Consider the following 13,588-nt stretch of genomic DNA (forward strand, 5'->3'; position numbering starts at 1 on the left):
ATTGCAAGTAAACTGCTGCTTACTGAATCATTTCCTTCAAGTGCATTATCACAGGTGACAGAATAAATAATGTGTTGCAACAACTTTAATTGTAAACTGAAAAACAATCCCATTGTCACAGTTCTCAGCTTGATTATTTGTCAATATGAAGTATACAATTTATGTAACTGCAAGCTGTAATGTCAAAAATCTTTTCTTCTGCTTTTGCAGATTATAATTTAAATTTGAATGACATGCAAAAGATTTCATTTGTATATGGAATGGAAATTATTGACCGTGTGTAATTTTCTTGCAGTTGGGCATCTAAATAGTACCTAGGCCGACCGAATTTTAAGTCCTGACCGAAGTGATCTTGCACAGCCCTCAAAACCACCCGCGCACCAGAGAGACCACGTTGGAAACTTTACCACGTAAGCCTCTTGAAAATCCAAGGAAAATCCGGCAAACCACTTGAAGAGACATGTCATTATTCCACTGTCTGGGTGTTCCTGTGCACATAAACAAACGGATTACCCAAAATCTGACAAACAGCGAGCAGCACAGGATTTCTACAAGATTCTTTTTTTTTCCTGTTCTGTTTCATGAGCAAAAGCATTTGTAATTTCAAAGCAGTAATCGCTGCTTTGTTTCATGTGAGGAAAGAGACAAGACATCCAGTGAGACTGGGTTCACAAAGGGTCATAAACATGCCAGCCGTTTTATTTGTCTGATAGCTGGGAAAAACAAATCTGCTACCTGGTAAAAGCTGGAGCGCAGTGCCTTGATTGACTGTAATATGTCCCAACCATGTCCACAGAGCTGGAGTCATGAGACGCACGCAGCAGACAGTCGGGCTGATTCATTCACTCTTTAGCGTCTCAGACAGTCCAACTGTGTGTAAATAGATGTTAACCGAGACAGCAGACTACTAACCACCCCCCAGCATCACTGTCAAACACACACACACACACACACACTTGACGGATGGCCTGTCTTCAGACACACTAGGACTACAAATCTGCCCTGGTCCCAAGGGCATATTGGGAACTAAGGGAGGAGGTCTGGGGTGTGTGTGCGTGAGGTTGGGGGTGCAGAATCTAGACACAAAGGGAGTCCCAGCAGCCAGTGATGAGGTTGTGAGTGCTGCTGGGGCTGAAACACTGAGCAGTAAAAGGTGCTGCTGGGACAAGCGGAAGGACATGAGGATTGACCTTTTCACCGCTTTGGACTTTGGCAGTCTCTGCCTGAACTTGACCTGCTCAGTTTCTCTGAGCTGCACTTTACACACTGTTGCTTCTTTGTCAGTTTCATTCCCAAAACACAGGGTTATAGGACAGCAAGATAACAACGCTGAGGAAAAAACACTGAATTTAAGGCAAAAATAAAACGGTGAGATGAAAACATACCAAACCATCCATGACAATTCCCCGCCCTGTCGTGCTAACATGACAAAATATATACATTAAACATCCCGGATACTAGCGTGAGGCTCAGTAACACTGAGACAAAGACATATTCAGCCCAGACAAACAAGGACGTCATACATCAACCACACAGCTTCTCTTCACACTGCTGTTCTGCAGTACAAAAACAATATTTTTAAAAAGGTGCCCTGTGGACTCTTCTTGTAAATAAAAAACTGTGATTTTTACATGCAGTGTTGCTCACCAAAATACAGTGTGTATTCAACAAACCTAACATACATGATGAATGCATATGATCATAATACAAAAAGTGGACACATCTAAAAACCACAGCAGGACTAGCCTACACTGCCAGCGAAGTTTTCTTTCTCATTAAATACTTCAAATCAGTCAAGGACAGAAGATTGGAGTTCTTCCGCCTTCTTCCAATACAAAAAGAATGATGCTACTAGTATCATGACAACATTTTATATAAAAATCTTGCAGAGGTTCGATTTGCAACAATTTATCGAAAATTCTCTGATTCCAAGGTCTTAAATTTGAATATTTTCTGGTTTCTTTACTCCTCTGTGACAGTAAACTGAATATCTTTGGGTTGTGGACAGAATAAGACATCTGAGGACGTCATCTTGGCCCTTGGGAAACACTGACCAACATATTTCACCATTTTCTGACATTTTATAGACTAAACAACTAATCAATTAATTGTGAAAGTAAAGCCCAACCAACATATCGGTGGATCGATATTATCGACCAATATTGGTCTGTCACTTGTGTGTCGCTATATGTTACCCAACATGCGCTACTATGAAAACTTTTTTTTATATGACATAATGCAGAAAAAATTGTTGATTAATCAGTCAATTGATAGAAAATTTACTAAAAATTGATCATTGATTAACCATTTAAGTAATTTTTGAAGAAAAAGTGGCAAAACTTCAATGATACCATGTTCTTCCAAGTGAAAATGAATTGCTCTTTTGTTTGACAACCATTCAATTCATTATTGCAGCTCAAATATACTGTGTATGTGATGCTGTCAGAAAGAATAGAGAATAGAAGAAAAACTGGACTGGTTAAAAACACCCAAAGCTATAGACTAAATGGCGAGTTAAGAGAAATATTTCATCGAGTAATAGTAGTAGGCTGACATATTGATGTACTTAAAAAAGACCAATATTCTCTCCAAATAACTTTACAACATGGATATGTGTGCTAAAATTACCTGGGCCAGCAGAGTGCGTCTGCAGGTCAACTCCACTGTGTAAAAACAGGGTCTGGGGAGTCCTCTGACTTACATAAAACAAGGAGCTCTTTCTAAACGACTGCAAGTTGAGCACCACTGTTCACTGCTATAACCCGTCAGCTCAGGAGAGGTGGCAGACTAAATAAGGCTCCGCTGAGAGACACTAACCAAGTGCAGAAATTCCCTATGAAATTAATTACAGGAGCAGTGATCGCAAAAGAAATCTGTCTGGGAGGGAAAAAGAAAGATTTCTTCTTCTTCTTTCTTTCTTTTTTTTTTTTTCATAAATACTGTTGTCGGTTTTTCTTTGCCACTCCCCTCCCCAAGGTCTCAAAATTTCTATCCAGACTCAGAGTTTCAAGTCTTTCTTTTCAGGGCTCATTACTAAAATGCATTAATAATAAAACTAAATAAAAACCAAACTAACTCCAAATAAACAACACCTCCACAAACAAACCAAACAAAAAAGAGGCAAAAAACAAACCCCAAACAAACAACAAAGAGCTTAGTGAGAGATTGGATTGGCTGTCTGGCGGGAGACTGCAGGGTAAATATTGGCTGAGCCTGAGAGTGCCTGTCTGTGTGTGTCTACGTGTGTGCATATATCTAGGTGTAAATGTGTGTGCATGTGCCTATGTGTATATCTCTGTGTATGTGTCTGAGGCAGAGTCAACAAGTTGCCTTGTGCGTGTTTGGCCTGAGGTAGTTGACAGATGACCCTGCTGCCACCTACACAATAACACAGCTCATACACAGGATTACAGATCAGGCCGTTTACATCCGTCTGGCTGGCTGGCCCCTGCTGCAGGCTAACTGTTACATACACAGAGACTCAGACAGCCACTAAAGTCTCTGACACATGGACCTAGGCCTTTCCCAAGAGGCAAATGTATGTATACTGCTATATGTGCATCTAAAGAAAAAGGTAAAAAGGTGAAGTGCAGGATTTTTCTTTTTATTCACTGCAATTTGGAGTCCATTTCACAGAATTTGACACAAACTGAGATGAAACACTGAACAAAAAGTGCATTAAGTGTTAGCATAGTGCCTCTTTTACAAACACACTGTAACTTGTCAATGTCCACATATGTCATCACATAAACTGGCAAAAGTCCAAACTGTTAGAAAACAGCACAGTTCTGCAGCAGTTTTCGAGTTGTTCTTTAGTAACTATAGAACATCTATTAAAACAAATAAGTGTAAAAGATATACACATTTCTTTATAAAAGGCACATGCAAAAATAACAATTTTAGTGCTTTGCAAGCATAACCAACTTGTGTATGTAAACCTGTACGCATGTTAGTGCTTATCAACTTGTTTTATATTAACCTGGAACATTTCAGCATTTACCTGCTTGCTTTACATAAACCTGAGAACATGTCTGTGCTTTAAAGTAACTTGTACTATGTAAACCTGAGAACATTTCAATTTATCCTCAATTATGCATGTTCTTCTTGAGGAACAGCAACTGATCAGCATGCTCAGGTGAGTGCACTTCTGATTAGCACCAGTATGAGTCTCGTGCATCCCCATTGTTCGTAGCACATAGGAGTGCATTTCCCACTTGTTCATCAATAAAATGGAAAGTGATTGTCACGTAGGACTCCGTGGCCCGTTAAGTCCATCGATCGCAGGTGAGCGCAATTCTCTCTGTAGCCTGAAGTGCATCCTCCAACTTTCCTCTCGTCTCATCATTAAGAGCTGGAATAGCTTTTTCAGTTAAATATTTTCTGCTCGGTATTTCCAGTCTTTCCAGCGTTTGTAGCATTTGGCAAAAAACATTTTCGGCCATGCTGTACGGCCGGAGGTCTTTGCAACTACACCCAATGATGGACTTTGTAATACTAGCAGCCCTCAGGGACGAGAAGGGAAGCTTTACTTTTAACACTGCATTCACCGCTGCAGGTTGACTCACAATGTGAGCATTAGCCGCTTTCTCAACAAGGAGATCAGGGTGGTGGTGTTGCAAGTAGCTTTTTATGTTTGTGGTAGGTGTTGCCAGTTCTTGCAGATCACGTAGACTTTATCGATTCTGTTTGTCCCATCAAACGTGGCTGGGGCATCTCTTAACGTAACCAACATAATCCTGCTGTAAACTTCTTCTTCTTCTTTGGCCAGTTAACTTCCGTTCAAGTTTCCCTCATTCATGTGATAAGCACAACAATGAGGAGCCACGAAGTAGCAAAGCTGGGGAGTCAAATTGGCAGCAAAATCTGTTTAGAGCTCCTTATTTTTGAAATCAAAATATCGATATTTGGCGCCAGTGTATCGATACTCGTATAGCGTAAGGAAGGACAGCGATATATTTCCATATCAATATTTTGTCCCACCCCTACTATACGATGCTTGAGTTTGGTACCAAAACCAAGACAATATTTTTTTCAGATACCTTTATGAGGACTGAGAACTGTAAATGTTTTGACTCAAACTTCTTTTTCCAAAAATGCCAATGTTTTTAAATGTTAGATGTCTAAACACAAGAAACCATATGAGAAGGAAAGAAATAGTCAGAAATAGGTAAAGGTATGCTTTAAACTTCAATTATCTGATCAGAGAATCAGTAAACAGGACTAGGACCAGTCTTTAAATGTCAGGGGTACTTTCTATGTTGCAAGTGAACACATTTTGGTCTTACCAAAAATGTACTGAGGTTTGACACCTAACCCTATTCATTATTTAAACAGGCAAAAATGCAGCACAACAAAAAATGCGTCCTTTGTCCATAGCTTGCGTTTGTCTACCACTTCACGTTAATACCATACACTCAAAAAACATTCTAAAGTCATTTAATCTATCTTTGAAATTTAAATCCTCGTTTTCCAGGTAATTTCCCTGACTGTCAGTGCACTTTAGCTTTGTTCAAGACTCTTCTGGAATCCATACTACAAAACAAACCACTGCACCGTTATCAAGATGACGTATCCTGATTGAAAAAATAACGAGTATTTGCATAGGGTACAAGCTAAACGACTTCATGCAGTCGGCACATAGTACTTCCCAACTTGTTGAAGAGAGACAGGACTGATAGGAGAAAGAGTCAATACAAGATTAAATGACTTAAGGGTGGAAAAATGTTTGCAGAGGACCTTCCTAAAGTGTCACACTGCAGGGACTATACCTTCACAGAGAAATCAGACTTTCTCTAAAATGAGATTTGTGTGGGTAATAGCCCTTATCACTGTGGGTTCAAACTGTCAGTGGAAAAAAAGACTGTAAAGAATACACACACATACATAGCAGGAAGCAGCTGTGGTGTTTGACCTCGGGACTTTATAATACCACACCTACAATACAAGATAACTGCACCACACAATGAATCCAAGCGCAGCAACAGCCAGAGACTAATGCTTGTTAAAGGTCTCTGCCTTTCAAATCCTACATGTGAAGCCCAGTGTGTAGGCAGAAGTTTGAGTCCTGGCCGTGACACACTGTCTGCGCTGTGATCCCTTCTATGTTCCGAGTGCCTTTCAATTTTCCTCCTTGTCTGAATAAGGAGGAAACACACCAGCGAGACCGCCCGCTCCGCTTAAAAAAATAAGAAAAAGGGAGGAAAAAAAGGCAGACTGTAGCTCTTTTCTTCAGCCAGAGGAATCATCAAAGCATGAGCTACATTATTCAGCCTTGTCGAGTCTGCATGACAACACAGCCGACAAACAAGAGCTCTTTTCAAACCAGACGGCCACTACAGTAGGACAGAGCTATTTCAAACCACTTGTGAATGGAGCTCCCTCCAACTAGTGAGACGTTAAAATGAGGAGAAATGCATTGAAAATACCAGCCATTTATTCAATACACAAACTCAGACACATGGATAACTATAAATACATCGAATGCACTGCAAGTGACTATCAACACAATTACTTGACTTTTCTGGCAGCTCTGCTCACTTTAGAAGTCTGAGCCACTTCTACTGGATTATCTAATTAGGCTCTCTCTGCTGTATCAGTGTGTCTGTGGATGTTCATGCCTGACTATGTGTGTCTTTCCTGGCGAGCAGTACCATGATGCCACAGAAAACGAATGGTGGAACACCAGTCCATCTGCCAGACAAACACACATACACACACACACACACACACACACACACACACACACACTTCTTGGTTACAATGTGGCGTCAGCGCAACCACACTCTGCTGCCAAATCTGAATCTAATATCCTGCGTTCACCTCACGTTGCCCAGGCCTGGCCTCGGCCCCAAATGGAAATTACACATCACTGTAACTCTGTCCGTTTGTCTGTAGCTTGTCTGTGTGTCTGTCTCTCAATATGTCTGCATGTCTAGCCGTGGATGTGTCTGTCTATATCTGTGTCGGTACTTGTCTGGCTGCCTGCTTATGAATTTACCCGGCTGTCTGAATGTCTGCTATGTGCCTGTCTCCTGTTTATTTGTCTCTGTCTGTCTGTCTCTCTGCAGATGTGTCAGACTGGATACATACACTGTCTGGCTGTCCTCTGCATTTCTACCTGTCTGCCTGCCTGCCTGCCTGCCTGCCTGCCTGCATGTGTCTGCTCCACTGTGTGTCTGTCTCTGCTTTAGTCATAAAGAGGAACATCTGCAGTGGATCTAGCAGGCAGCAGCATTAGGGCAGAGCTGATGATGATAGTTTCTCTCTGGGCTGCTCAGAAGGCAGACAGACATAACATACCATTCCAGCATTTCCTGTCGGTGCTGACAGGCAAACTATTTAACCCTCTGTGGTGATCTCTCGTGCATATGCACAGCTCTGTAAAGCTACATGTCCAAGTTTAAATATAAAACCAAACCTCTATGGATAAAAACGTCCAAAAAATAAATTTAAAAAGTCAAGCAGGAAAGTTAAAGTGAGAAGAAAACTCAGAAAAGAGGAGTTCTTGTAAGAAAGAACTATAATAAATCGGTGACACATTTCAAAAGCTACACTATAAATCACTACAATGCTAATGCTATATGACTATGATTTTTCACTGTAAGCTAACTATTGAGTGCTAACTTACAGTATGTCTATGTAATGTTAATGGCTGCTGTAAGATCTCAAACATTACATTAAGTGTGAAAAAACCGCTATTAACTCAACATTGCTTGCTACAGACACACTTTAGGACAAATAAAGACAACAAAAGAGATTATAAATACCAGTAATTATAAATACCAGTAACTTAACGTCGCCATAAATGTTCTTTAAGACAGCGCAGACATACAATAAGAGCCTGATAGAAGTATTAAAGGAATAGCCTAGCCAACTGTAAAGAGTGTCTGTGCGGGAGGAAACAGCCGACAGCGAGTTCAGAGCAGAAGTGTCGGACCGTCTTTGGATGAACACTTAGTCTGATGTGTTGTCCTTCTGTCGCTACACTGGAGACTGCACACAGAACGGATTAGGCACTAAAGTCTCTTGGTAGGATTTTTAAGGTCAGGAGAAACGCAACTAATGTTACTCACATATCTCCATTCCCTGTGGCTGGGAAGCGGTGCAGTTGCAGGAGCAGGTGACATTGGAGTTGCCGGGGCCGCCAGGGACCGTTAGGTTTTGCATGGGGCTGGGCAGACCGGGACACCGCTCCGGGGAGAGAGCCGCCGCCGCCACCGTCGGGGCCCCACGACGGGTAAACAACCAAAAACTTCCAGGCAGCGGCAGCTGAGTCCGCCGCTACGAGTAACTCCCGACAGTTTCGCACTTATTTTCCACGGTTCTTCTCACGCCATGTTTGTCTCGGGGAGGCTCGGTCAGTGAATTAGAGATTTGGGAAACGAGTGACCGGAGCTAACGCATTGTATATTTTTTCCCTTCCTTGCTTCGCCGCTGAGAGCAGCTGTCCTTCCTCCACTGGACTAGAGCAGCCACAGCGGGCTCAAGCCCCGCCCAGAAACTGACAGACTGCCGCTGCGGCCAATCACAGGGCTCTAGAGGAAGGACAAACAGAGGGAAAGAGAGGTGCTGCCTTCAGGAGCCGACAGAAATAATAATAATTCTGCCTTTTACCAAAAACATAATTAAACGCCATATAGTCTAACTCCATCCGGTAAAACACAGACTGCGAAGGTCTGGATTTACTGTAACACATGAGTCAGGCCAAGTTTAAGTTCTCCGAGGAAGAAATCAACCACATTTGTTGCTGCTGAAAATGAAATAATGAAAACAGACATGGGTCGAGCAAATATTAAAAAAAAAGTGTCATATCTGTCGGATTTGTTTCTTTCATTCTTTTCTTGCTAACTTGAGCAAGAAAAGAATGAAAGAAACAAATCCGACAGATATGACACTTTTTTTTATATTTGCTCATATGACCCATGTCATATGAAGTGTAACAAACTTGTTTAAAGTCTCTGTAAGTTACTGTCTTTAAAGGAGTAAAATAAAGTAGGATACATTTTGTTTATGGGGCCCTGTTTCAGTCATCGTTGGTATGGTGCTGTCTGGTGTCAGCAGCTAATATTCATGAAGATCCTTGCATAGATTTGCCACATAATGCATTAATTGGCTATCGAGCTGCCTGACTTCATAAATGTTGCAATTTTTACAGCTGAGAGTGCTGCGCCTGTTTAGTTCAGTCCGAAGCCCCCACTTTAAGCAACAAATATGCTTAAATGAATACTGAACACACCACAGGTTAGAATCAGCACATCAGCTATATCCTTGATTTATTATTTGTATCCTGCAGAACAAATTATAGCACTTCATTTCAAAATAAAACTACTGTTATTGCATGGTCCACATTATTAATCACCAAAAGCACCTGAATGTTCACTGACATACATATTCATATCTAGGATTTAGCGCTGTATGAGGACCACTTGAAGGTAGCAATGGAGAAGGGATGGGACAGGGCTTATGTATTTGTGTGTGTGTGGCTGTGTGTGTGTCTGGGTTACAGTGGGGTGGGTGCGCATGGTTGGGTTGATGGGGGGGGGCTGACCTGACTCAGAAAGCTAGCAGACGGCCGGGTCGTGGTTGACAATGGCTGTGGGGGAGCAGGGCAGGGGGGAGGAGGAGAGGGAGGCAGGGCCGGGACTGGTCGGTCTGGTGTGTTATTTGGGGAGGGTGGGGAGAGCGCTTCGAGTTTCACTCCCTTGTTACAGTGGGCCACAGCCAATGGAGATGGCTCCTTGAAGGGGACAACCTTGAGGTGACCCCCCCACGCCAGTCTTGTGGTACATGTGCACCAGAGAAGCATTTCCCCCACCTCCCCATCCACCCCAACACATCCCCTCTGAATCTAACCGTGCAACCCTCCCACCCACCCACCCAGCACACACACACACACACACACACACACACACACACACACTAGCACAGGACCGTCTGCAGTCTATAAATAAACTAGGCTGTTCAAATCTGAGAGAAGCTCTGAATGCCGCTCTAGACCAGCAGGTTCCCAAACTGTGGTCTAGGGAACAATAGAAGATCATTAAAGAGTTTTTAGGAGGCCCTCCAACAAAGCAGGTACAGTATGATTTTTACTTCATATGTGCTCAGGACAAAGACAAAATAATACTCTTCTGATCAGAGCTTCTTGCAGCCCCCTTCTGCAGCAAATCTTAAAAGTTATTTTTTTTCCCGATCCATCAGATATAGACTGAAAACTATTTGGGAAATGCCTGCTCTGGAAGAGCTTATCATTTAAATTCTGCAAACACCAGAAACCAATGACAATAATAGGCTATGGCCCTCTGTGAAGGAAAATAAGTAAATGGGAAAAGCAAAGACCTCCAACAGATGTTGTGCATTAAGTGCCACATCACTAGCCAAGTTCTATATCCAAGTATGCAAAAATATTTTCCTTAACGGCTTCCAATGAATTCCACACTCCTCCATGAGCGAAGTGACACTTTTGGAAGGGGAGAAAAAATAGACGCGTGACCCTGACGCAATTTACAAACGCCTGGCAGCTGTCAGAATTTTATTGAAGCAACAAATCGAGGCGCTGCTGTCTTGTCAGCCCAAGCCTCAATATCAATCGAGACACTGAGGAGAGTTCTTCTCTGCCTTGATGTGAGGTCATTTTACACACAAGCACACACACACACACACACACACACACACACACACACACACACACACACACACACACGTAAAAACACACACTCCAGACGTACATTCACAACCCAGACAAGCTCTCATATACAGACAGACTCAGACACACATCGATCCTCTCCCCTGCAACCCACCTCTAGCACACTCACAAACAGCCCACCACCTAACAACACACAAACTCAGACATACACACACACACACACGCGCAGTCTGTCTGGAGCGTCAATTTAGTCCCCCGGGGAGCACGCAGGGTGACACCACTAACAGGCCAGACCAGACTAGACAGCCAGCAGACAGATAAATACTAGGCACTGCTGAATACCAAATGCACTCAAGTCTACCAGCTTCCCTCCCATCCCCCCTGACTGCAGTCTGCACACACACACACACGCACGCACACACACACACACACACACACACACTGCACGCATAGGCTCTCTGTGTCTCTCCTGGGAAGCCTCTGTCTCATCCCATATTTGAGGAATACTAACTTTAGGGTTGATAGGTTTATCACGCCCGGCACGTGTGCATGTGTCTATTTTAGGAACTTTGCATGGGGCTTTCCTGCTTACACAGGGGTTTCATGCTTATTCAGGAGCTAACTGTGTGCTGCTTCTGTTTTGTGACTGTTTGAATCAAAGCATGACATGTTTATGTTGTGCCTAAAAGATATTAAAAAACGGTTTCTTTTATAGCGAATGCAGGAAGGAAAGGAAACACCACCACCATGTGTCTGCATACAACCAACACTGCTGATGACATTACCACTCCAGCTTCATCTGAAGCTTGTTGTGCATGTGTGTGTAGTATATTTGACGATAAACTTCAAAAGGGGGTTTCATGCCTGCATTTTCACCATATGCAGCAGATAGATGACAGAGAAGATTAAAAAAAAGACAGTTTCACAAGTGTTCTCTTATCAGCCACAGATGCTCGGAAGTTTAGATGAGATGTTTGTGGCGAGACCATCAACACATCAGGAATGTGATCAGACTGGTATCTGGTAAATCAGCACAGTAGTCATGTCAAAAAAACATGATATACAGAGCAACTTCTCCATCTGAGCTTCTATGGTGCCGACAGACACCACCTCATAAGCGCCATCTTGTGGCTCAGCTGAGAAAAGGTCTGTTTCATGCATCATCCCAAACATGGACTGGAAAAACTGTTCCACTTCTCTGGTGTCTGCTTCAGTACTCCTCAAGCCTCTTCTCAGTAGCTCCATTACTCCTGAGACCAAAGCTGTCTCCCAGGCACAGGTTTAAGCTTTGAATCTATTAGGACTCACCTTCATCAGAAACCACAAGGGAGCAAGGAGGAGGACACGGAAAATGAAAGTCCCATCCTACGCCTTATTTAAAGAGACATGCTCTGTTCTTGCCCACAGATTGCAAGGCTGTAAGAGTATTCTAGATTCACACTGATCACAAGTTTGATGTGGATCACAGTGTGCAGTCTGAAAAGAAAAACACTCACATAAATGTTTTCTGTTTTCTGTATAGAAATGACATCAAAAAAGTCTGTCCACATACTTTTGAGTGTTTTTGGTTGGTTTAATGTTTTGGGTGTAGTCAGGAGATCTTAATGCTACAGCATCCAATCATATGTTAGACAATAGTGTCCCTCCAACTATGTGGAAACATTTAGGAGAAAGGCCCTTACTTGTTTTAAAGGGGCATTAAACAGCAGCTTTACAAAGTTTGAAAAAATGAACCCTGATGATGATATCAGGGTTATCAAGGCTTAGGCTGGAGGCTGCAAATAAAGTTTTTACAGAAACTACATTACAAACTGTTAAGTGTGAGCTTCGAGAGATGTTAGTATTTAGAAAGGAGAGATTAATGACAGGTGCTATTGAGTTGCATTAAGGGAAATGTAGGATCCAGAGCAGGGCTGCCCAAAGTGGGGCCTGCGGGCAAAAGTTGGCCTGCGTTAAAACGTTTACCTTTTTTAAAAAAATATATATTTATTTTATTAAAATGTTTATACAGTTGTTTTTTGTGAAGTAAAAATGCTCTTTTAATATGTAGGATCCATTATTATTAATTTATTTTTCATAATCTGACCAAGGGGTCAGAGTGACACTTAAAGGGATAGTTCGGATTTTTTGACATGAAGTTGTATGACATCCTCACCATCAGTGTCGTGCATCAGCAGTAACTTTTCCCCCACTGCGTCCTGTGAGCCGAGGTCTGTCCCGCTGTTGTTGCTGAAGAAAGTAGTTACGGCTAGTTTGCGGGGTCACGAAGATAAAGCGTTTTGCTTCAAAAAACAATATCCGTTCAAAGGAGTAAAACATTTGCATCACAAAATCGTTTACGACAAAAAAGTCAGACCTCACGATCAACTGGCACTACTTCCCCTCCCTTCGTATCACTGCGCGCTTCCGCCTGTTGACACACGGCACCGCTCCGTCAGCTGTTTCACGGTGTTTACATGCTCGGATGGTAAACGTAAATATGTCTGACTACGAAACGAGTGATGAAGACATTCCTTTTACCACAGAGCCAAAGGGATGTCTTTATGAACCCGAATACACAGACACCGAGCTTTGTCAAATGGAGTTAGAACGGGCAGAGAGAGAGGAGAGAGACAGAGAAGCGGTCCAAGCTGAAGTTGGACCTGTACAGACAGTACATAGTTGCTGACAATAATAATAACAGCCATCATATAAAAAGGCACCATCTTTAGCTTGTAGTTAGTTGTTCTTACCTGGGGTCGTGGCACAGCAGCGCTCTTCAAAACATGTTTCTTCCTCTTTCCTGGGCGTGTAGGAACATAATCGTCCTTGCTGAAGTGTGCACTACACACACGAAGCTTTTTCACCCTTGGCAGTCTCGCTTCAATGTTCAAGCCTATGGCAAGAAGCCAAAGTTGCCTAATAGCAATGTCCGTGACAGGAAAGCGGTGAAATATATACGGC

General features: G+C 42.5%; 1 protein-coding gene across 1 annotated transcript in view; it reads right to left on the reverse strand.

The window, feature by feature from the left end:
* LOC141012280 (protein TMEPAI-like) overlaps nt 1-8,409 on the reverse strand; it is a 53,329-nt gene extending 44,920 nt beyond the window's left edge. Inside the window, exon 1 of the mRNA XM_073485719.1 lies at nt 8,073-8,409. Within this exon, the coding sequence (XP_073341820.1) occupies nt 8,073-8,166 (94 nt within the window). The 5' untranslated portion in view covers nt 8,167-8,409. The remainder of the gene's footprint in view (nt 1-8,072) is intronic.
* Nucleotides 8,410-13,588: the final 5,179 nt, after the last annotated feature.

This window comes from Pagrus major, chromosome 17 (genome assembly GCF_040436345.1).
Source record: "Pagrus major chromosome 17, Pma_NU_1.0".
NCBI classification, from domain to species: Eukaryota; Metazoa; Chordata; class Actinopteri; order Spariformes; family Sparidae; genus Pagrus; species Pagrus major.